The sequence below is a fragment of the Lathamus discolor genome, chromosome 5, assembly GCF_037157495.1.
Source record: "Lathamus discolor isolate bLatDis1 chromosome 5, bLatDis1.hap1, whole genome shotgun sequence".
NCBI lineage: Eukaryota > Metazoa > Chordata > Aves > Psittaciformes > Psittacidae > Lathamus > Lathamus discolor.
The window spans coordinates 36,132,533-36,155,923 of record NC_088888.1 but is presented as its reverse complement, the minus strand read 5'-3'; the positions used below and the strand labels follow the sequence as shown (position 1 = coordinate 36,155,923).

General features: G+C 39.4%; 1 protein-coding gene across 20 annotated transcripts in view; it reads left to right on the top strand.

Annotated features, from left to right (window-relative positions):
* AFDN (afadin, adherens junction formation factor) overlaps nucleotides 1–23,391 on the top strand; it is a 116,572-nt gene that overhangs the window by 91,013 nt on the left and 2,168 nt on the right. For 6 of the 20 annotated variants that reach the window (XM_065680413.1, XM_065680409.1, XM_065680408.1 and 3 more), the window contains 10 exons: nucleotides 2,352–2,417; nucleotides 2,580–2,653; nucleotides 3,193–3,311; nucleotides 4,335–4,529; nucleotides 4,780–4,871; nucleotides 5,307–5,495; nucleotides 8,144–9,166; nucleotides 15,710–15,844; nucleotides 17,644–17,935; nucleotides 22,205–22,289. In XM_065680413.1, the coding sequence (XP_065536485.1) occupies nucleotides 2,352–2,417; nucleotides 2,580–2,653; nucleotides 3,193–3,311; nucleotides 4,335–4,529; nucleotides 4,780–4,871; nucleotides 5,307–5,495; nucleotides 8,144–9,166; nucleotides 15,710–15,844; nucleotides 17,644–17,935; nucleotides 22,205–22,289 (2,270 nt within the window). Of the gene's footprint in view, nucleotides 1–2,351; nucleotides 2,418–2,579; nucleotides 2,654–3,192; nucleotides 3,312–4,334; nucleotides 4,530–4,779; nucleotides 4,872–5,306; nucleotides 5,496–8,143; nucleotides 9,167–15,709; nucleotides 15,845–17,643; nucleotides 18,161–22,204; nucleotides 22,290–23,391 lie in introns of those variants that run through there. The other 14 variants (XM_065680399.1, XM_065680398.1, XM_065680406.1 and 11 more) reach the window with 7 other exon arrangements.

Genomic DNA, 23,391 nt, shown 5'->3' with positions numbered 1-23,391 from the left:
TTTCTGCAATTGAAATGTTTCTCTCATAACTATCTGCAAACCAGCGCACGTGTCATGGGCTTAAACAGAAGGTTTCACCTTCATTTAGTGTGTACTAATGATCGTAATCAAGCTAGCATCTTTTGAAGTTAGGACTGGCTAAAAGCAGTGTCAATCCTGGGTGGCTTCAGAAGCTTCTGGTTACTCTTGGTCTGTCTGGCCACTGAGAAAAGCTGCTGTTTGGTCCCTCCAGTTACACATAACTACATGATGCATAAGCTTATAACTACAAGGGTGGGTGGGTGAGTTGCTGTTGACTCTCTCTTGCCCTTTGGAACTGAAGGAGCTTGCCTCTAGGTATGTTTAGTGGTTGGAGGCAAAGGAAGGAGCATATAAAGCCAGTCATCTTAATTTTCAATTCCCAACAAGGGAGGTGGTAATTGGTTCTGCAGACAGTGCCCTGATGGGGACTGGTCCTTTTTAAGGTTGGAGCATTACTTCACATTTGAAACAGTGAAATACATTTTTCCCCTATTATTGCTCCAGTGGTCAGCATCATGTGATCTTTCTCCAACTCTCGGTTTTCACTTGATAAATTTTCTATATGGTAGATTTAGTTACATTATTGTTTGCCCTCTTTCTGGAAGACTTACAAGCATGGTGAACAGCACACTCATTTAGGGCTTCTCTGAAAACTACCATTCCTTGTGAAAACTAACAACTTCCTATCCAGTGCTGATCCAGTTATTCATATATAAGAACAAATTCCTTCATATCCCATGTCACCCTAAAGTTATGAAGCATTCCTGGCTTTACAGCTTTGCCATGTCCGTCTTGGAAGAGTAGGTATTCTGGCAACCAGATCATCCCTCCCTATGCTTCTTGGCTCCTTGGGGAAAAGAAGAGATTTCTGAAGCATGATTTCATTTTTCATTGTATTTATCTACCTGTCTTCTGACTTGTGTTTTCTAACAGCTTTAACCATTTTTTCTTGTATAAAGCTAAAAATATTCTATAGTTACCTTGTTGTTTAGAGTCCTTTAAAAACAAAAAAACTAAATGTTCATTGCCTTTACAGTCCTTCCATACAAAGAAAGTGTCCTTTTTTCAGTTATTTATTGCATATTTTCCCCCCTTTATTCCTGTAAGTATGTCTTAAGCAATCATTAGGAAAAATGTGGACATGTAGAATGTTAATCTGGAATCATGGGACTCGAAGGAATTCCTTTTCTGTGGCTTTTGAGCAAACTTTTAGGATTAACTGAAGATATAAAGAATAAAAATAGGTCTTTCACTTGCTTAGAGAACCGTGTGCAACATCAGATTTTGAATAATTTGGTTTTTAGTTTACTTATTGTAACAGTGGGAGCAATTGCTGCCAAAAGAAAAGAGCTGGGAAAGATGGGTGGGGAAAGGAGCAGGAAGTTGCACATTGATATTAAAGCAACTTGGGGGTTTATTTTAGAAAGCAACATTACATTAAAAACTGCTCTGTTGAAAACATGGCACTCCCAAGCAACTTGCAGAGTAAAATGGTACTGTTTGCTGTAGCAGATAATGAAATCACAAGTCATTGTGTTACCTTATAAGTGACAATTTAAAAGTCTGTTGTACTAACATTTAGACTGATCTGTGTGGTGTCTTGTAAATTGGAGCATGTGGATGACGCAACAGCATGGCTTGAATAGATGCTTATGTTCTCTTGTCTTGAATGCGTTGGTTGCCTCGCAGTGAGTTCACTGTTAACAGTCCTTTCAAAGTTTAGCATAATACTTTGTGGCAGATGTTTTATGAACAAAATTGCATGGTTTTGCATAGACTTAAATATCTGTCAACTCTAGAAAACTTGGTAAATATAATATCTACTTGTTTATTGTAAAGCTGGCAGCACTGTTTTTTCCTTTACAGTCCTTTTACAAGTCAATGTAAAAAGCATTTCTAATTATTCTAATTGTAATCTGCAATTTACCTTGTTTCATTTGGTTATTAGCAAGGGAAACTGCAGTCTTTCGGAACATAATACATAGAGGTATAAAAATAATAATGCGTGTAAAAGTGCAAATAAGTATTTCTTAGTAGAAGGGGATTGGAACAAACTTCTGAAGTGTGAATTTTAGTTAATGTATTTTCTTTCTTATTCAAGCTTGCATTAAGACCAAATATTCTTCTAACAATGCTTGCAGGCTTAATAGGTGTAACATTAAAATTTTCTTTTGACTTTAAATGAATAACTTCTGTATAACTGTTTTTTTCCAGTTTGGGGAAATGAAAACTTAGAGGTTTACCTAGCCATGTAAAATTCTGATTAACACTTGTGGAATGCTTAAGAGATCAAATACAAATGTAATGTATTAATGCCTCTTTCTCTGTAGGGTGCTGGTCAAGACAAACTTGGAATATATGTCAAGTCTGTTGTGAAGGGAGGTGCTGCAGACGTGGTTAGTAATATTCTTGAAATCAGAAGTTCAAAGGTAGAAAGATCCTTTGGAAATGCTTTCAGATCCTTTTTTTTTTTTACTAGTGTGTGTGAACAATTGTTTTGATTTAGACCATGTTGTCATTGATGTATGAATTTTCTTCTCCCTTGAATATGTATTTAGGACGGTCGTCTGGCTGCAGGGGATCAGTTGCTGAGTGTGGATGGTCGAAGCTTGGTGGGCCTGTCCCAGGAAAGGTATGGAATGCTTTCCTTGGGTGTCTTTATATGAAGAAAATGCCAGACAAATAATTTATTGGAAGGGAAGTGGTGGTGGTGGGGGGGTGGTGGTGGTGGTGCATGGTGTTTGGTTTTGGTTTTTATTTTTTAATGTTAGGCTTTGTCTTGGCTTTTTATAACTACTACTTTGTGAAATATTTTCCATATATGATACCATTATCTATCTAGAAGAGATGTATTACATGTTTGGGCTTTAGTTTTGAGCAAACTTTATTTAGCTCCGATTTTAAATATTGTAGCTTCTGACCTTAATTGCAGAAATTGGGAATAGTACTTGCTTGTAGATGTTGTCTGCTTAATAAGCTTATCTTCCAGTCATCATCTTCTAATTTTTTTCAAAGTGACTTTAAATATTAATCAGAAAAAGTGTGTTTTGTCAAACAGAAGCTTACTAGAATAAAAGTGAGTAATCATGACATACAAACTGGTAGTAGGAAAAACTAAGTAATACTAAGCCTAATTTTATCTTGTTTTATTTGCTTTGGCTTTTATTGCAGGGCAGCAGAACTTATGACTAGGACAGGTTCTGTAGTAACATTAGAAGTAGCAAAACAAGGAGCAATTTACCATGGTCTTGCAACCCTGCTCAATCAGCCATCCCCAATGATGCAAAGAGGTAAAAATGCTAATATTATTTATGTCAGTAGCAGCTTTATAAGTGTTAGATGAGAGGAAATATAGTAAGTCACAGCAGCTTGCCAAATATTACTAAAATATTAAATGAGAAAAGCAACATAATTGCACAGAAAAGAGAAGCATTTTGTTTTTTATCAAAAGTTCATCTGTTTTTCAGTATTGCTTGAAATGGTGCTAGTCTGATCATGAATAAAGGCTTTGCATATGTGCCTGTTAAAAATTACACATTTAAACACACTTCTGGATTGTTTATTTTAACAAATGGAATATAATGAATACAAAGGGCATTAAGCTTCAATGGCTTTTCTTTTTTTCAGTCCTTTCATGAAAGCTTCTCTCCTCCTCAGAATATGACTTCCTTGTAACTGCAAAGCGCAGTGTAATTACTAAGAGAGAAACAAATAGAAACAGAAGCCCATGGAACATGTTTTGCCATTGAATTTTTTTTACTTTTAAACTAGAAATATTGAAACATATCTTCTTAGGTTTCTGTGTCTGATAAAAAGATGTTTCTCCAGTGTTAGATTTTATCATCCTACTTAAGTGAGCTAATAAAAGACTTACTCAAGTCTTATCTAAAATAATGTTGTAAAGGACGTAATTCTGTGAGGGAAGATGTTTTCTACATATGGGGTAGTATTACAGTGTAGAGAAGAATGGGTTAAAAGAATAAATCCTTATTATCACAGTTTACACCATCCCAGCTGCCATATGCTTCTGAGAGTCAGCAAGAGACTTCTCAGTAAAGAACATTTGGCTTTTCCAAATATTGTGGTACCTTTTCAAAAGCTCTTCTGAAGCATGCAAATCGAAGGAATCCCATATAGTTGGTACAAGAGTGGGATTGTATAGCAGGAGAAATAAAGATTTTAAAATCTAGCATTTGCTTTGCTGGAAACTCATCTTTAATTTTAAATGCAAGATAGCTCTGGTTTGGAAAAGAATATTCTAGAGAGTAGTTAATATAAGTGAAAGGGGGAAAATACATATCCAACTATTACAGTTTCTGACCGCCGTGGCTCAGGTAAACCTCGACCAAAGAGTGAAGGTTTTGAGCTGTACAACAACTCCACTCAAAATGGGTCACCTGAGAGCCCTCAGCTGCCGTGGACGGAGTACAGTGAACCAAAGAAGCTGCCAGGGGATGATAGATTAATGAAGAACAGAGCTGATCATCGCTCCAGTCCCAATGTAGCAAGTAAGTAAGGTTATGCTTCTTTAAGGGGAGATGCCTCCTCCACTAGTTTTAGAGGCTGTTGCATTGAAAAAGGGAGTTACTGTTTTTAAGAATGGATTAAGATGCCAATGTAATAGTAACATTCGCAACAAGCCTCTTGTTAAAACTATTCAGAGGAAAAAATCATAGTTATTTTGTGAATAGTATTATTTTATGAAGTTATGTAAATCATCATTTAGTCATGTAAATGCTTCCTTTAACTTTCCAACAGATCAGCCTCCAAGCCCTGGGGGAAAGAATGCTTATGCATCTGGAACTACCACCAAAATAACCTCAGTCTCCACTGGAAATCTTTGTACAGAGGTCAGAAGTGGCAAGCAAAATGTTGGCTATTAAACTTTCCTTGGCTATCAATAGTGTCAGTGTGCTTGAGTCAAACCAGCGTCTCACTTAACTATTTGAGCATAATGCTGGTGTTAGTGGCTGGGTGGGAGTTTTGCTTATTACAGCTTATGAAAGATTGAGGCAGCTTTGATTTCATTAAATCTTGTTCATGAAGTTGTTCTTGTGATTTCTTAGGTTCGTGCAACATTCTGTACTTGTTTTCAGATCATAAAAACATGACTCATAACCACAACTGTATTTGATACTAGACAACCTCTTTATCTACTGCTCCAGACAAGTAATGTTCTTATGAGCCAAAACAAAAAACATTTGGAAAATGCATGTTTAGAACAATAGTCCGTGCTGATCTGTGTGATGAGAAGCTTGTACCTTATGTTCTTTCTACCTTTTCAGGAGCAGACTCTGCCCCCACGACCTGAAGCTTATCCCATCCCAACACAGACATATACTAGGGAATATTTCACATTCCCAGCTTCAAAGTCCCAGGATCGAATGGGCCCAGCTCCGAGCCAGTGGCCAAGTTATGAGGAAAAACCACAGGTCCAGGCAGAAAGTAATCATTCGATCAATACTACAATGCAGGTGAGAAGTAACTTCTTTCAGTATGAGAGAAAAGCAGAAACAAAACGCTTGCTTTCCACTCCCAGGCTGCTGGGGATGGTTTTGCAGAACACTAAACTCTCTTGTAATCTCTGACAAACTACCACACAGGGGAGTGGGAGAGAACAGCGGTTGTACTTTTGTGAAGATTGGCTTAGGTTCAGAAACCCCTACTCTTTCCCCTCTCTCCCCACCCCTTAGAATTTATGTTACCATGTTCTGCAGACCTTCTTATCTGCGATGTTTTAATCCCCTGTTAGAGGTAATGGGGTGTAGGCTGTAGTAGGGTTTGTCTTCTAAAATGCTTTGTGGTTTTCTGAAAAGCAAAATAAATCTTTCATTCTTCCAAGAAGGTTTATGTGGAACAATGTCTTTGCCTGTGGGGTGCGTGGTTTAAGTGACAAAGCGAGGTATTAAAAATGAAATAAATGGGTACTTTGAGATCTATCCAGGGTCTTCACTGAAGCACATTCCTCACTCTCAGTTAAAAAATAGATCCAAGCTGCATCTGTTGTCCACGTGCAGATGCTTCCTGACCTGAAATGCATTTACCCCACTGTACCTTTATAATTTCAAAAAATAATGTTGTTCTGCACTTTGTAAATGAGGACTTTACTCAAATCCACACGGGAAATTAAATCCAGATCTACTAAATCCAGTCTCTGAATCATCCTTTCCTCTAACCCGCCAGAGACTTAAAAATATAGAGAAAAAAATTAATATTTTCATCTATTTTTATTTTTTTCTTAATTTGGGATGAAAGCAGAGCCTTGCAGCAGGCTGAGTATGTTTTACTTTTGGAAAAGCAAAGACACGTAAATAGTCTTGAGATTGTCCTAGACATAAAGTAAGGATTGGTTACTGATTCCTCACATGTGTTTTGGCAAGTGAATTCAGTCAAAAGGCAGTTGAACAAAAGCTTAGTGCTTTTTTTTTTTTTTCTGGTGTGATAGGTCATACAATCATAGAATCAATAGGTATAAAGTCCTAATTATATCAGCCGTTAAGAAAATAGATGTTACAGCCAAGGTAAGATGTTAATTTTGACGGAGAATGCTGCAAGTTAAATAACCGTGGAAAAAACCTATGGAAATACTTTGATGAATTTTCATGCTTACCTCCTTCACGTTTTGTCATTTGATATCACCTAACCTTAGCTGCATAGTTAATGTCTAGGCATTTCTGCCAGTGATGGGACAGGGGGAGGCTTAATACCTGCAGAGAATGGTTCCTACCTGTTTGTCTTAATGGGATGAACAGCTGTGCGGACATGCTTCTCTCCCCTGATTAAGACAAGCTTAAGTGAGTAGCTTAAATGAGGTGGTTAAAACTGTTGAGATGAACCCCATCTGTTAAAGCTGCTGACAGATACTGAATCTGAGCTGTTGTCTTGTTGCTGAATGCACAATTTGAAAGCATTTTCCTAAAGCGAATGTCTAGAAGCTTTAGCTCCTTGTAAGTATTGAAAGTATACAGAGTTTTCCCTGCCATACAATAGTTCCTTTAAGTTGAAAATTAGAGAAAAATCATAAAAATACCCTTTTCATCTTTACAGCAAGAACTGGGCTTATAAAAAAGCTGCCACAAGCAACTGACTGATGTGAAATGAAATGCCTGTTTTCTGTTCCGCAGGCATTAGCTAACTGTTTGGCTAGGTGCATCTTTACAGCAAATCTAACACAAATAGCTGTGTGTTCAGCTCTGCTGGACTAATAGAGCATGAAAAATACACTTGTTCATCTCAAAGGAGGCATTCTTTAGAGGTCATGGTTAAGGTCATAGATGGAGGAAAAAGTAAAAGGAGTTTGCTTTGTTAGTCTCTCAGTTGCTGATAATTGGTACATTGTTGTTCAGTGCTTAGTAAATGCCTAATATTCAAAGTATGAGTATGTGCTTCAAGAAAACCATTAACAGATTTGATAAACCTGATTTTTGGTCCAGTACTCCTTTAGAGGTGGTTGTATAGTGCAGTGAGACCCTGAGCTTGTATACAGAAAAAAATCCTTGGTGTTTGATGCACTAAAATAGTGACAAAAAGTGCAGACCATTCCCCACGAGTAGGTAGAATTAGACCCAGCTGTGTAGATGCTATACTTGTGAATGGCGCTGAAGTAACGAGAGCTTCCCAAGGGTCATCTCGCCTGTTGATGGAGAGTGGGCAGAGATTCCCTTGTCTCTCCCTCAACAGCCTTTCTGTTTGCCTTCCCAATAGCAAAAATGCTCAATCAAGCAAGCTGAAGCCTGAATGGCAGAGCTGGTACAGCCGGAGCTACTGTTCTGGGCTGCCAGGACTCCCATACTCATATGTGGGGGAAGGGGTGTCAGTTATAGTCCTGAGAAATTGTGCGAGCTGTGGAGGTTTTCAGCTTAAACTCATTCCTGTGTTCAGTCTTGCTCCCAGTCTGGGTTTCCAGGCATTTCAGAGGTTGCTACGTCTTCCTTCACTTGAACGAGTTAAAAAGAGTGAGAACATTTTATTGTTGGTTTTGGGATTCTTACTGAGCATAGAAATGCTGAAATTCACTAAAAGTAATTACCTTCAGTAATAAGAATGTGGTTTGTGAGCCATTTTCAAATATGCTTTAATATAGATGGAATATGAAATACATGCCTTGTTTAATTTTTTCCAGCGTGTAGCTCGTTCCCAGGAAGAACTCCGAGATAAAGTTTTTCAGCCAGAGAAGAATCGTTTGGAAGTTGTTATACGGAAGGATGTAGAGTACATCGATCGGAAGTCAGACAGTGATCAGTGGATGAATTCATCTGTGGATTCCAGCACATCTAGCCAAGAAGACCTGAACCATTTAGCCAAACCAGTCTCTCCTGGCTCTTGTTTAACTAAAAGTGGACCTGGCCGTTGGAAAACTCCAGCCAGTAGCCAGCCGACTCCAGTGGCCATTTCCCAGCCCATCAGAACAGATCTTCCCCCTCCACCACCGCCTCCTCCAGTGCATTATGCATCTGAATTTGATGAACTACAAATGGATTTGCCTCTGCCTCCCCCTCCTCCTCCAAATCAGATAGGAGCACAAGCATCCTCTCAGGTAGCTGCTGCTGAGCGTAAAAAAAGAGAAGAGCATCAGAGGTGGTATGAAAAGGAAAAGGCACGTTTGGAAGAAGAGCGAGAAAGGAAACGTCGTGAGCAGGAGAGAAAACTGGGCCAAATGCGTTCTCAGCCACTAATTCCTGCTCAGCCGGTGGTTCCTCCTGTTTCCCTTCCGCAAGTGAAATCAGAAAAACCTTCAACTTTGCAGAGGCCTCAAGAAACAGTCATTCGAGAGCTGCAACCCCAGCAGCAGCCTCGGACTATAGAGCGGAGAGATCTGCAGTACATCACTATCAGCAAGGAAGAACTGTCCTCTAGTGACAGCCTCTCTCCTGATCCCTGGAAACGGGATGCTAAGGAGAAGCTGGAGAAGCAGCAACAGATGCACATCGTGGACATGCTGAGTAAAGAGATTCAGGAACTTCAGAACAAGCCTGATCGTACAGCAGAAGAAAACGACCGTCTCCGCAAGCTCATGCTTGAGTGGCAGTTCCAAAAGCGACTTCAGGAATCAAAGCAAAAGGATGAAGATGATGATGAAGAGGAGGATGATGATGTAGATACTATGCTCATCATGCAGCGACTGGAGGCAGAAAGAAGAGCAAGGGTAAAAAGGGATAATCTTTTCTAGACAAAAGTATTGTAAATCTGTATCTTGGTGGGTTTTTTTGGCTTTGTCCGAGTATTTTGGTGTCCTTACAGGGTAAAGGAGGATGAAGCTTTCATAAATACCTTGAGTTTTAATATTGCTAACTTACAGTGGCTTCACCAGTTAACTGATGTATTACGAAAGTATTATAGCTACTTGTTAGGTTAGCAGTTGAATTTACTTTTCTGGTTGTGGGGAAAGAAATTCCCTTTGGATAAAGGGATTTTGCCATGTACCTGGAGTAGGATTAGAAGGTTAAATATAGCAGGAATTTGCTTACAGGAAGGTATAAAAAAACATTTGAGATTATGAAACTCTGTAGGAGAATCAGTAGTGTGATTCCCATTCCACCTCCTCCATTCCTTCTCCCCTTCTGTGTATTTACCCCCAAGACTTCTTACTTATAGTCTCAGACCTGAACACAGGTACTGAATGCATGCTGTTCCCAGTGAACCGAGATTCCACTTGCTGGTCTGCTCCAAGTAAAGGCTGGGGGATATGGCAGCTGCTACCTCTACCTTTACCACCACCTCAGTGGTGACCCCAGCAGCGCTGGAGGGGAAGCATCAGGTTGAGACATGTGGTTTGGGTGTTGTAACAACTAATACACCCTGTCTAGGGCTCCAGCTCATACATACCCGTATTTTGCTTGGTGTTCAGTTTAATCAGTACTGGCAAGGTTTGCTTAGTTTGCCTTCAGTACTGTGAAAGCTTATAATAGACACAATAAGATAACACAACTGAATAGTGTGATGAAGTTTTTATCACTCTGCTGGTGGCTGTTGTCTCAAATCTATTGTTACTGAGAAACAATACAGGAAAACCTGCTTTTCATTTCTAAGTAACAGCATGGATACCAAAGTTACATACCAGTAGCTGTGCTTTGACAGGCTTACAATCTGGCTCTCTAATATGCTGAGTGTCTTCTGTTGGTTTATCTTGAAGAGTTGACTCACTTCTGTGGTATGCAGTTTTTAATTCTTGGGAAATGTATGGACATGCTTATTTTGACATTCAGAAATAGCGATGGGCTTGAGTCGTGTTTGAGTTCAGGATTGTTTTGGCAGCTTGATTTCCTAAACTTGCTCTTCTTGTATTCTCCGCAGTCTGCATTGCTTTCCTTTTTTCTTGTGGCTAATTTTATTACTGTGTAAAACAATGGATACCTCAAACTTGGAAACTGAACAAAGGAAAAGCTAAATATATCTTTGGCAAGCAGGTTGCGTTAAAGTCCAGCATCACTAACATGTAATTTGTAGCACATAGGCAGTTACCTATGGGCATAAAAAAATCCATGTAAAACTGCCATTTATCAAACAGCGTCCTTAAAATTTCACTGTAGCAAGGCTTAAAAAGCCATGTGTCATTAATAGAAAACCAGTTGTGTTGCATAACATTTTATCAGTCTTGTCCCCAAGTGCTGGATTTAATAGCTATTTGTGCTTAAAGTTCTTCCAGCGTTTTGGAACATTTTGGAACTAAGAAGTAACAGTTGTCTTGAACTGAAGCAATGTTTGCATTTGGTAACATTTCACTGTCTGTACTACTAGAGATGCAGTAACTCACATCTCTGGAGAGTTACCGAGGTGCTGAATGAGTCAAACCAGTGCTGATAAAAAAACTGGATTATTGATTGTTCTCCTTTCTGTATTTCAGGATGATGTCAATTCAGTTCCTCATTCTAAAGCAGCTGACTTAACAAATAAAAGAAAATGCTTTGAAAATGGCACAAGTCTAACCTATCTTTATTTTCACTGTGCATCTTTCTTTTTTTCCCCTTTCTTACTACCTGCAGCAGACTGCTGTGCCAGCAATCTCTGTTCTAGATTTGGTATGTTTGTTTCTTTCTCTTCAATATCTCTTTCCCGTTTCAATTCCTGATGTTATTAATAATCACCCTATGTGCTTTGGATGATGATTTGGCATTTTTGGGTGTTCAAAAATCATTGTGATACAATCAGCAGTAAGTTAACTGTACGCATGCATTTGAATGTTTCCAGATGTGGTGACTCCTTTCCCTGTGTTTCCTTCCTTTTAGATGTTGTGTTCTGCTTGCAGGTTTGATCTGTTTGTTGTAGCAGTGATCTAATGTAAAACTTTATATTTGATGTTTTATGCAATGACGTTTATAAAAATCTTACTAACAACTTCGAATGAACATGCTGTGAGGCAAGATTTCCTCCCTTCCCCACCCTGGCAGGCTTTAGAAGAGCTCTAGCAACACCATTCCTTTCCAATTTGAAGTGAAATTGTCCTGAGAGCCTAATAGAGCACACTGTTAGAGCACATGCTGAAACACTGGTGTTTACAGGTGTCACAATTTTCTCATTGATGGGAAAAAATGGATTGTAAACTCTGAAATTGCTTCTGAACTAGTATCTCCAAGTAGGTCACATAAACGTGCAATTATTAACTTGCCATATAATTTCAGTTTCAATTGGTTAATACCATTCTCTTGTGTCTAAAACATGACCGGCTTTCAGATTGGAGCAGTAATTGCTATGACTCTGGCTAGTTGTGTATTTTACTGCTCTCATTGGAAATGGGTGCATGGGAAAAGAGTTCTGTAGTCTTCTAGAGAAGAAATACATCCCTTTCAAAGAGTATTTCTATATAATTACTGTACCAATTTGAAAGAAAGGTAATGCTTACAAGTCCTGTCAGTATAATTAACTTGTTCTCCTGGAAAGAACCGTGAACACTGGCTGTTCAAAATCCAGTTTTGAACATTCGGCACTGCTTTATCTAAACAAGAAAATAATCCCATTTTAAAATGCATACCTCATATGATTCAGTAAGTCGGTCTGAAGTGGTTGGTTTTGTATGTGTGGTACATGAGGGTTAAGCAGATGACAGCAGCGAAACAGGTGAAGCATGTCAGCTTTCTGCTTTAATGGACAAGCCAGGAGTCATGGATTTCTCAGACTTGGTATCTATCTATATTTTTTCTTATTACTACTATTGCTTAAGCCCTGGTCCCCTGTGCTGTGACTGTACAGATAAAGTACTTTGCTAAGCTGGCTGTAAACTTATGGATCTTTCTGCTTGTGAAGGCAGACAGTACTGTCAGCTTTAAAAATGGATTAGACAAAGTCATAGACATGCCTGTAAACTGCTCCTCAAAGGATTAACAAGGCTGTACCAGCTGACATCTCTAGTACCATGCTGGGGAAATACTAGCAGAAATGTCCAGGCTTGTGTGCAGCTTCTTGCTGTGTTCAGAGACAGAATACTGTGCTAGATGGGTCCATGGCCTGAATCAGTTGAGGATTTATTATGTTCATAAATTTAGCTTTAAAAAAGAAATTAATTCTGAAATAGGTGATGTTGAACACTGTACTCAGAAAATAACTCTTTTTCCTAATTTCATGCTATTCATATGACTTTCTGAGCATAGTCGCATCTATCCTGTGCCACTTCACATACCTAAATAGTTACTACTTTGTTTCTAGAAGAAATACCCGATGGTCAGTGCTTCATATATATGTCTTAAGTGAGCACTGCTGATAGCTGCTGTGCTAATTAGGAGGCTGGTGAAAGATGATGAATAGTTACTGTATGAATTGTGAGCTTGGCTAGTGTATATCTTTTTAAATTCCCTGTGCTGCTAGCAGATCTGACCCAGCCTTAGCTGTCACAAATAAATAGGTATACATTTAAGGTTCTTCTGGATCATCTTTTAAAACGTTCAGAGCAGTGCTCAGAGAAATGAATTTTGTCTGGAATCTGAGCCTTCCTGGATGCCTGCCAGTGCTGTTAATATCTTAACATTGCTGATACGGATCAGTGCATCAGCTCCTGTACGAGGAGCAATAGCTCAGAAGAAAAGAGGCCTTTTTTGCCATCCTAGGTAGGAGTGCTGGAAGCATATGTTGGTGGTGGTAGGGGGACAGAGCTGTGCAGCTGAGTGAACTGTTGGTAGTTTGCAGTAGAACTAGGACAGAGCAGGGGAAAGAATAAGTTCTCTGTGCTTAGCTGTTTCATGCAGTCACAGCTGGAAGAATGCTCCTCTCAGTCACAAATCAGTCATTTCTACCCGGTATAATGCAAATGTGCTGCTTTGGAGAAACCCTGGAAGTACAGCAAATGAGATGTGACTTTTAAACTAGAGAAAAGCTAATTGGGATAGAGAAGTATCAAATCAAAATACTCAACCTGCGAATCTAATAGCCCTCTTACTAGAAATGGGACATGAAGCTAATTTTCCTTAGTGTCTTGACATTTTGGGGTAAAGTTTGAATTGGGTAGTGTGATAAATACAGTTACAAACACAGATGCCTGCAAAGCACTCTCCCATGCCTCACCATCCTACCGCTCCCTGCCTTGTTCTGGGAATGCTCCAAAGCAGGAACTAGTTACTAATGGTAAAGAAGTGAAATGCCACTCTTAATAGGTGCTCTATTCCTGCTTCTGCCTTACCTCGTAAAAAGGCCAAAAATTATACGTATATGTTATGTTTAGCATAGCCTCTGACCTGGATACAGTTGTGTAGCAATTATTCTGGTTCAGATGTTGACAGCAGTTCCTGGGTGGGCACCCTGCCCAGTTTTCCCATCTATCTGTTAGTTAAGGTCACAAGAAAATAAAGTCAGTCAGTCTTACTCCCCCTTTAATTTAGCTTGAAAAATTTTCTTAAGTGCACTTGAACAGAATATTTGCTACTAAGCAAAAAGGCATCCGTGTTGTAATCTGGGATCAGGAACTGCCGTGTTCAGAGTTTTTCTCTTAATGCAATTGGGCCAGAGTTCAGGAATTTTCCTGTATTTTTTCACTGTGCAGTTCCCTCCCTCCCCTTCACTCGTTCTGGGTTTTTGGTTTTCTTTTGAGAGGAAATTACTTCTCTTCTATAAACCCTTTTGAGTTACTGCCTGTCTTTCCTTTTGACAGCAATATTATCTCTTTCGCTAAAATAATGTCTTTTTAATAACTCAGACAAGAAGAAGTCATAATCCACACAGGGAATTGGTTAACTGCTTTACCACATATGCTGAGCTTTATCACTATATTTATGTTGGGCTTGGTTAGGAATGATCAAAGTTTCAGCCCTGAATAAGGGGAATTTGCTCAGAGGTAGCATCCTCCAGTATACATTTGCCAAATTGGTGCCTAAATGAAATGAATGAATGAATTTTGTTCTTCAGCTTTCATGCTCCAAAATAGTGGGTTATAACACTTGAAATGAGAGGTACCTGTTTTCACTGCAATGAGTCTGCTTGAAGATACGGAAGGCAAATGTTTTCAGAACTACCTGTTGTACAGGCCATAAGATGCCCATAACACAAATACTGCATGAACAGTGGGGGCAAATTATTACCAGATTAATAAAAATAAAAACCCAGAACAAAACCACCTTTATTTTTTATAATTGGTTGGAAAATTGATTAGAAAACCTAATGTTTCTGAAAAAAAAACACGTTTCCTGTTGATTAGCTGGGGGGAAGAGATACCTACATGAAGGTTGTCCTCACAAAGTCTATTAAAACTCAACTTCTTTTTGTATATCCTTACTGCTTTCTGTCTTAGGGCCTTTCTCTGTAAATGAAACCAGAGTGTAAAATCAAGGGGCAGAGAAGTATCTAGGCTGCATGCAGCTTATAACAAGATCCAATGATTTATTGATTTATACCAGTTGATGTAAAAGATGGGGGGCAGGGAGTGGTGTCACTTTAAAGCATATGCTGCAGTAAGAAATGACAGCATGTTGTCCATTTAATTTCTGCTTGTGACTATTGTGCTAGTGAATATTGCTGTCCATCAAGGGCTTCGATACCGTTAGCTTTAGAGAATCATGCAAAGTTTAGATTGTTGCTGAGTTTCATCTGTGCAGTGTTTATCATAAGCATTTATAAAACAGTACTGTCTGTTGGACATCAGTTGTTCATGTGAGCTGTTCAATCTCGATGGTCAAAGATTTTGTTGCCTTGTGCTCTCCTTTTTCCAAAACACATCTGTTTGCAGATACAGATGGGAGATTTTATTTATCTCCTGAGACTATTTGCAGACTTGTTGAATGAGCCTGTTACTTTAAATGGATTGACCCTTTGACTAATGAGTCAGGATTTTCCGGTGCTTAAATACTAATGCAGAATGAAAAACCAATTGGCTACTTGAGCTGTGGGCTGTAGGTTCCAAGTATTTAATTTCACTTTACTGTACCTATGAGACCATGATTGCTGAAGCTGTCTGGAACTCGAGTCTCCTCAGTATTCTGCTAGGGATTCATGTATGACTGCTAAAAATGTCAGAAATGTCTCTCTGTGTGTTTTGTGGTTTTATGTATGTAGTTCTATGCATCTCTTCCCTTCCCACCCTCTTCTTACTGATTTTAGAGAAACCAGCGTAACAAAGTGTACTCTTTACAGCTGGAAATGATACTGGTTTATCTGTAGTAAAGTGTTTTCTATAGATAGGATTATTTTTAGAAGGAAATACTTGGGTTGAATTTGTTTTGACCCATTTTACCCACGAGCGACCAAACAATTGAAGATGCATCTCCGTTAGTTACAGGATGAAGAGCGCAGACGGCAGCAGCAGTTGGAAGAAATGCGCAAACGAGAAGCAGAAGACAGGGCCAGGCAGGAAGAAGAGCGCCGACAGCAAGAGGAGGAGCGGACCAGGAGAGAGGCTGAAGAAAAGGTTGTGGTCTTCCAAGTGCTGCAAGGATTCTGATAGGCCTCTCCTCTTTAGCCCAGCCAGTAATGCTTGGGTCAGCAGGGGTTAAATGCACCAGCCCCAGTAATAAGGGTCATGGCCCAAGGCTTCGATTTATCCAGTACAAGACAAAAAGTAATTAAACAAACAGCCCATTCATGGAGGCTGGAGGATGCAGAAATAGTACTGTAGGCTCACCAGTTGAAGGTGTTTAGTAGTGGTGAGGGCTTTCCTTCAGAGCCTTCTCTGAAAGTTATGACAGAAATCAGTTACCTCCTGGTTTCCTTCAGCCCCCAACATGACTTGCCTACCCTCTTTATTATATTAGCTTAGTTAGTGGTGTTGGGGGTTTGCTGTGTCTCGGAGATGGCACTTAAATTCTGCAGTAATTGTTTGATACAGGTACAGAGAGAAATGCAAAACGCGGTGTAGTGAAGATGTGTACTCCATATTGTCTTTCACATTTGGACTATAGGAGGAAAGGAACTGGTTTCTAGAAAGAAAGTAAATAATTTCAGCGGTTAGGTCACTGTGCAGTCAAGCAGATCCTAAAGATTCTGGCTTCTAGGTTCCTTCAGAACATTGTAGAGAAGCTGAATTGTTCAAAACTGGGCAACAGTAAAACCAACCAAGGCTTTCTTAATTTCGAGCAGTGACACAGTCTGATAACATTTGGATCACCTGCTTGGAAGGGTTCTCACTGTCAGATCTTGACTGACACACTCATGTATCTACCAGCTGAGAACTCAGTACCATCTGACCACTACTGTGGTTTTAGAGAGTAGTACAAGGAGATGAGTTTCATGTCTTTGCCCTAGATGAAATAAGATCAGATTTACTTACGATTTTTCTAGGGTAAGTGACTCACAGAGCTGAGCAGATAAGTAGATATGGTGGACTTCTTTTTTTAGACACATGGATTAAAAGCAGAAAGCATGGTGGTTTGAAATGCAGTCATACTCCCAGCAGAAGTTACACCATGCTTAGGCAGAAGGTTTCTTTTAACATACAGTTTCCAAACATTTTTGTTATCAAACTAGCCCCTGAGTAGACCTTTGTATTAATTTACGATGTGGTGTAGACTAAAGAGCTGAACAGAATTAAGTGCTATTTAGTTCAAAACCAATAAAAAATCAAACTGGAAAAATACATAGAAGATATTTCATGGCCTTTTAAATGGTGAATAGGCTCATACCAGTATCACTAGCATAGCTTTTTAATTTTTTCATGTAATTTTTTATTTAAAAACAGTTATTTATCTGTAGAAAAGTTCTTTGTAATTTGATGTCTACATGAAAGTAGTTTCCCTGGTACTTACACGAGAACCTTTTGTTAGGAGTCATCTGTTCCAAGGCTCTGTTGATTAATTTACTTTGAATAGGCATGCAGCAAAATGACAAAGTTCTTTTTTAAGACTGTAGTTAATTTTAGTTCTTTTCCTCTCTGACAGGTTCTTTACAGCTTTATTAAATCTACCTCTTATTAACTGTGGTTACGTTTTGAGCAATAAATGCTAGAATCACCCTTAGTTCGCACAGGCAGTTAGTTGCCTTAGTTACTGCAGGTAGTGGTAAATCTGGAAATAAAAGCAACACTGTGTTGCAGGACAACTGCCATGGTCTTCATAGTAAATATTCTTTGTATGAGTCCGTGTGGATGCCCTGCTGATTGCCAGGAAAGGAGACAAAAAAAGGTGTTTGTAGCTTGGTGCTGGGGTGCTTAAATTGCTCTTACATTGAAATGTCTTTCTGACCACTGTGTTTCTGTTTCCTCTGGACTTGCAGAGGCGACAGGAAGAGGAGTATTACAGTCGCTTAGAGGCTGAAAGGCGCAGGCAACACGATGAAGCAGAACGACGATTACTGGAGCCTGATGAGCCTGGTCTGTACAGACCTCCGCTTCCACGGGAATATGAACTCCCATCCCCAACCCCTTCATCTAACGCTCCTCCTCCCCCACCTCAGCGAAACACCTCTTACCTCAAAACACAGGTCCTCTCCCCTGACACGATTTATACTGCCAAGTTTGTTGCATACAATGATGATGATGAGGAGGAGGAGGATTCCAATCTAGCAGGTCAGGATAAGTACTCCAGCACAAGAAAATCTTATGGTGACTTTCCTCCTGCCACCCTTAAGCCACAGCAGCCCTCCCGCCAGCCTCGCCCAGTTTCAGACGGCCTCTTTCTTTCAAACTCATTCCAGTCATCTCCAGTCAATGCCAACAGTACTACTGCCAAAAAAAGCCAGCCCCCGCCCCCACCAAACAAACCGAGTGTCATCCATGCCAGCAGCTCTAAAGGTAGACACCATGACATCAACCGTCTCTGCAGAACTATCCTGTTTTCAACTCTGGTGCTGTGGATTGATCTCTTACTTCGTGATTTATTTTCCTCCCCACTTAATCACTATTTTCACTGTGGTGATCTAACTTAAATCCTGATCTTAAAATATCAATTCTCCAATTTTTAATTATTTTGAGCTCTCAGATTTCCTTGTTCTTTACCCAAACTCTTCAAAAGCAAAAAATTCCATCTTTCACACAATGAATCAGAAGTGATTTTAACTGTTACTCAACCAATTCAAAGTACTGTTGGTTTTGGCTTTCACTCTGTATCTTTCAGTGATTTGTTTTATATGACTGACCACTGTTTACTCAGGGCATCTGGAAGTGCACCTTTCTTGAACACAGGAAACCTTTTCTAATGGGTTCATGGACAGAGCTTATCTTCTGCTTTAATTATTGGTACCAGGGTTCTGTCTTTCAATGGTGTGTGCAAATGGCTTTAAAAATGACCTTTGTAGGTGCAGTTCCTAAATATACAAGCATCAAGAGGCATATAGGAACATGCAGTTAGTTTCATGTATTAGGCACCATTCCTGTACTTCTGGTTTGTACAGTGCAGTTGTCTTGCAAAAAAGAGAGAAAACCCTAAATTTCATCTTAGTGCTTTTTGTCTTAGTTCTTCCCTTCCACACACTATATTTCTTTGTCTCCTCGTCTTGTTTCTTTTACAACTCCACGTGGGCCACCATAATGGAGTTTAATTTCAAGTAGAGCTCTAGCTGCTTGTAACTTGAGCAATGTGTTTTATCTGCAGAGTACTACTTTAGTTAGATTAATGAATTCAAAGCTAGCTCAGTCCAAAGTTCCATGCTAAATTTTTTTAAACCTCTGCTGTGCAGGACGAATCTTAAAGACTTTATTCTTGGAGTAGGTGTCTGTGTAGATCTCACTCTTACAAATTTGCACTTTATTAGTACAATATTTGTCTTTAAATAGCAGCATCTGCCACTGCTTCCCTGAAACTTTTTTTCTGCTTCTATATCCTTTTGAGGGGAATTGTGGCAATGACATTTCCCTAGTTTGTTCCTTTTACTTAAGCTGGAAGTCAGCAAGTGCCTGACAGTGAACTCCAGCTGATCAAACCATCCTTCTAAAACACAAAGGGTAGCAAAGTCACCTGAGGTAGCAATAGAAAGTGTTTATGCTGGCTTCTAGCCAAATGGCTAACTTGTTTACTGGATTCAAGGCTCAGTGCCAAATGTGGAAGCCTACTACAGTATGTTATATCCCTCATCACCTTTTTGTCCACCTAACAACTTAGAAGAGTCACTTTGTTAATCAGAGGTGTGGTGTGTGCCCTGATCATAGGGAGCATGTGAGCCTCAGAATGGGTTCAATCTATGAGAAGCACTTCTAATCCAGATGCAGTAGTGTATGAATCTGAATTAGGGTATGGATGAGGCCAAGCAGGTACATGATACTCTGAGCTTCCTGTCTGCATCCTTTTCAACTGAGGCTCCAGTTCATCGTTTCTGAGCAAGGCATCTTTTCCTTTGCACGGCAAATTAGCTTCTGCTACAGTTGGGCTGCGTTCAGTGCACGGAGTAGCTCTACACAGTACCATGTAGTTTTAATATTGCTGAAAGAACAGTAGTTCAGCTGTTAAAATTACTGTCCAACTGGTAGCAGTTGATCCTTAGCATTTTCATTCTTTGGGGTCAGTACAGCACCCAAGTTGCACAAGATACTTGTTTAAAGATAAAGAACTTTTTATTTACTGTGGTGTTGCCTGTGAGATCTTGTGATGTAGTAGTCCCTATGGATCTTGCAAGCCCGTCTGTCACTCCCGTCTGGCTCTGTCATAGGTTCTAAATCTTTTAAAGGAAGGTGAGGGAAGATTTTAGCTTTTCTGTGTGTTGTCACTGGACTGTAAATAGACACACTGCACGCTACCTGCGATGTGCTGTCATTACAATGGGAATACTGCCATTATACCTGCCTCCCATGCATGTCAGCCCTCAGCCAGTGAACCCGAATCACAGTTTTGTATCAGAAGGGCTCTAGCTTTTGAGCACCTTAAGTCACAAAGAATTAATGAGTTAAAAAATAAGATTAAAGACAGGAAATAAGCAGAAGAGATTCTCTTTAAACACTATGACTATGTTGTTAGCTTGCTTTTAAGAATAGTCTGAAACGGTGGGCTGCTGACATTAAACTTCTGGACTGCATGTCTGTACTGAATTTGTGTTCATTCAGAGGACTGTCTTTTTCTAGAAATTCTTATTTGAAACCGACTATAATAGAATCAAACTGTGCCTTCCATCACAACACATAGGCTCCCAAAGGCCCTTGCTTCTGTTCCTGTTTTGGCACATCGAAGTCTGTAAATATAATAAATTAACTCTGGAACTATCAGTCAGTGGTCGTCACCTCAACTCTTCTTGCCTCCCATCGTCCATAACCCAGAATGCCATCTCATATGTAATTGCGTTTCCCAGTCCTTTTTTTTGTTAACTTTAATGGAAAAACGAATCTCAGGAAAATGAGATGTTCAGTGATACTTTTTGTGTGCGCGTGTTTGTTTTTCCTGGAAAACAATCAGCAGGACAATCTACAGAGATCTGGTTAGGGGTTTGGTAACAATTAAGGAATATTGTAGTATGATGCTTCGCCTTTAATAACCTAATTCATAAACCATACAACTAATTCTGAATACTCTTATTTCATAATTTTCAAAATAGCCATGAGAACAGGTTAACTTCACCTGATTGCTCAAGCTTCTAAGAAGACTGCCTGCGTAACGTACAAAGCCGTTTGCACAAAATGCAGAATTCACTGTGCAGTTTACCATCTCCCATCTCGCTGACTCTCTTACATTCCTTTCCTTTATGGCTCTCTTCTGTTCTCAACGTTAACTCCAGTAAACCACGCTTCTGCAAATTTTGCTCTCGTACCTTCTTCCACTGGGTCTCTTTAAGACCATTTGGTCTGTCAACTAACCCAGAGAAAAATAAACACCTAAGTCATAACTGCCAAGCAGGTGGAAGTGTGAACCACAGCATGTGGGCCATTTCAAAGTAGGGACATGCATGTAAGATACATTTCTGAAATGAAAAAGCCCTTCATGTGCCTGGCATACCTTGTATGATTTGGTCTGCTGCAAAGTTCTGGTGGAAAAAAATTAGCTTACCCCACACTAGCTGAACTTGCTTGTGTGTTTCATATGTCTTACTGAGTATTTATAAGTTACATATACCAGTGGAAGAAGCAAACATTTCCTTTTGTACCAAAGAAGGTTCACAAGACATAACACATACAATTTTGAGACTAGAACTGTCTGACAAATCTGAGTATTGTGATGACACTTTTTACTCTTTTCCTAATATGGTCCTAAATAGCAATTAAATTGATAACCTTTTTGATTGGAAAGATGATGTTTTGTCTTGTGGCCTTTAGAAACAATTAATATAATGTGTAAAACCCGTGTGTTAGATCAAGTTAAACTAAAGGTGCAGTGCTGCAAGATAACTTGCTTGAAATTTAAATTCAAGGGAGGGGGGTGCATTTTCTGAGTGATGGTTTACTTAATGAGACTAAACAGAGACAAAAAGTGTGACTCTGCTGAATTGCAAAGATGGTGTATCCTAATCCTGGCTTACTTACAGCCTCGTAAAGAGAGCAGTGGCAGCTAACCTATTCCTGTGGAGCTTGTTACAGGATGTTTAAGTGTGTTGCTCTTTCTCTCAGTCTCCTTGAACAACCTCTAATGTCTCTCAGAGTAAGCCATTTTAAGATGGAGACTGTGAATCAATATGTGCTGGATAAGCTATACACAATGAGTTCTGACTCAAAATTAGGAGTGACAAAACTATAGCTGTTTGGGCGGGGGAGGGGGATGGAATTTAGTAGTACTGATTTTAAATATTGATGGCCCTCTAAATTTATTTCTGATTCTAGTTTGAGATTAGTTCTTGAAAGAAGCACTGCACCTTTTTGAAGAAATATAAAACTTTCATGTTGTAACTGCAGTCTTTCAACTTACTTTTTCTTTTGCAAAAGGAGTAAATTCATACACTGGATCTACAGGAGCAGCTGTTGGGGCCCATGAAGTCTATCGGGATCCAAGAGACAAACGATCTAAAAGGTGACGTGCAAGAGTCATTTAACTTTTACATACCTGGCTTGGCTGTTGTTTTATTTCTGTGGGCTATTCAGGAGTTCTGCACCTGGCTCTGGAATACCTTGGGTTACTATAATATACAACTGAGTTCTCCACAAGTCTTTTGGTGATTTGAAGTACTACATGACAGCAGCAAATGTCAGTGCTACAGCTGAGTAAATGGAATGATCAGTGTAAATGAACAACTTCAACCAGTTTAAGTGCATTTGTAAATCAGAACAGTACCTCTCTAGTGGAATTCTTACCAAATTGCTGATAAGCGTAAATAATAGAGGCTGTATCTTATATGTGAAATGTCAGCTTTACTGTGTAGCATACTGAAGCTGTGGCTGGGCTCGGCTAGGATTTTGTAGAAGCTATTAGCCCAGTTCCTGCATTTTAACATGTAGTCAGTGCTTCTCTGCAGAGCAGAGACCTTGGAGCTAAAGTGAAAGTTCTGATCAAGTAATTTAAAGATATAGTAAAGCTTTGTTATATGAGGGTTAATCACGTATATAGAGTATTAGTTCAGAATGATTTGAGACCTTCACTGTGGTAAAACATAATGCAAAAATCTGTTTGCTACAGGGATAAGAGATCAGTGCAAGAGGCAATGATTGCCCTTATAAGCTTTGCCAGTACAGAACGAGATACAGGGGTGTTGCAGCTGCTGCAGTGTACTTCTGTACTGGTAGCTTTCTTTGCTGAGACCTAAAAGCTTTGTATTCCAGTGCTTTTTCCTAGGCACATGCCACAAGAGAAAGGCTTGCTAATTTAGCTGTAACAGTAATGCTGCGCTCATATAGATAGAGCTTGAGTTTACCACTGCCCTGCCCTTTGAAAATTGGTGAGCAGATTCATTCAGGTTAATGTATGTGCCAGAGGTGGTCATGAGCCCTTAATTTATCAAAATGATAACACAGTGTCAGAATTAAAGGTACATGTGGGGAGCAAAACCTTGTGAAACCCTAAACAGAATCTTCTGCTGTAGTCAGAAAGCTATCAGTCCATACGTGTCACTAAGAATTATTATATTTAGGAGTATTGTAGATAAGAATCATAAAGACTTTTTTTTCTTCCCATTTCC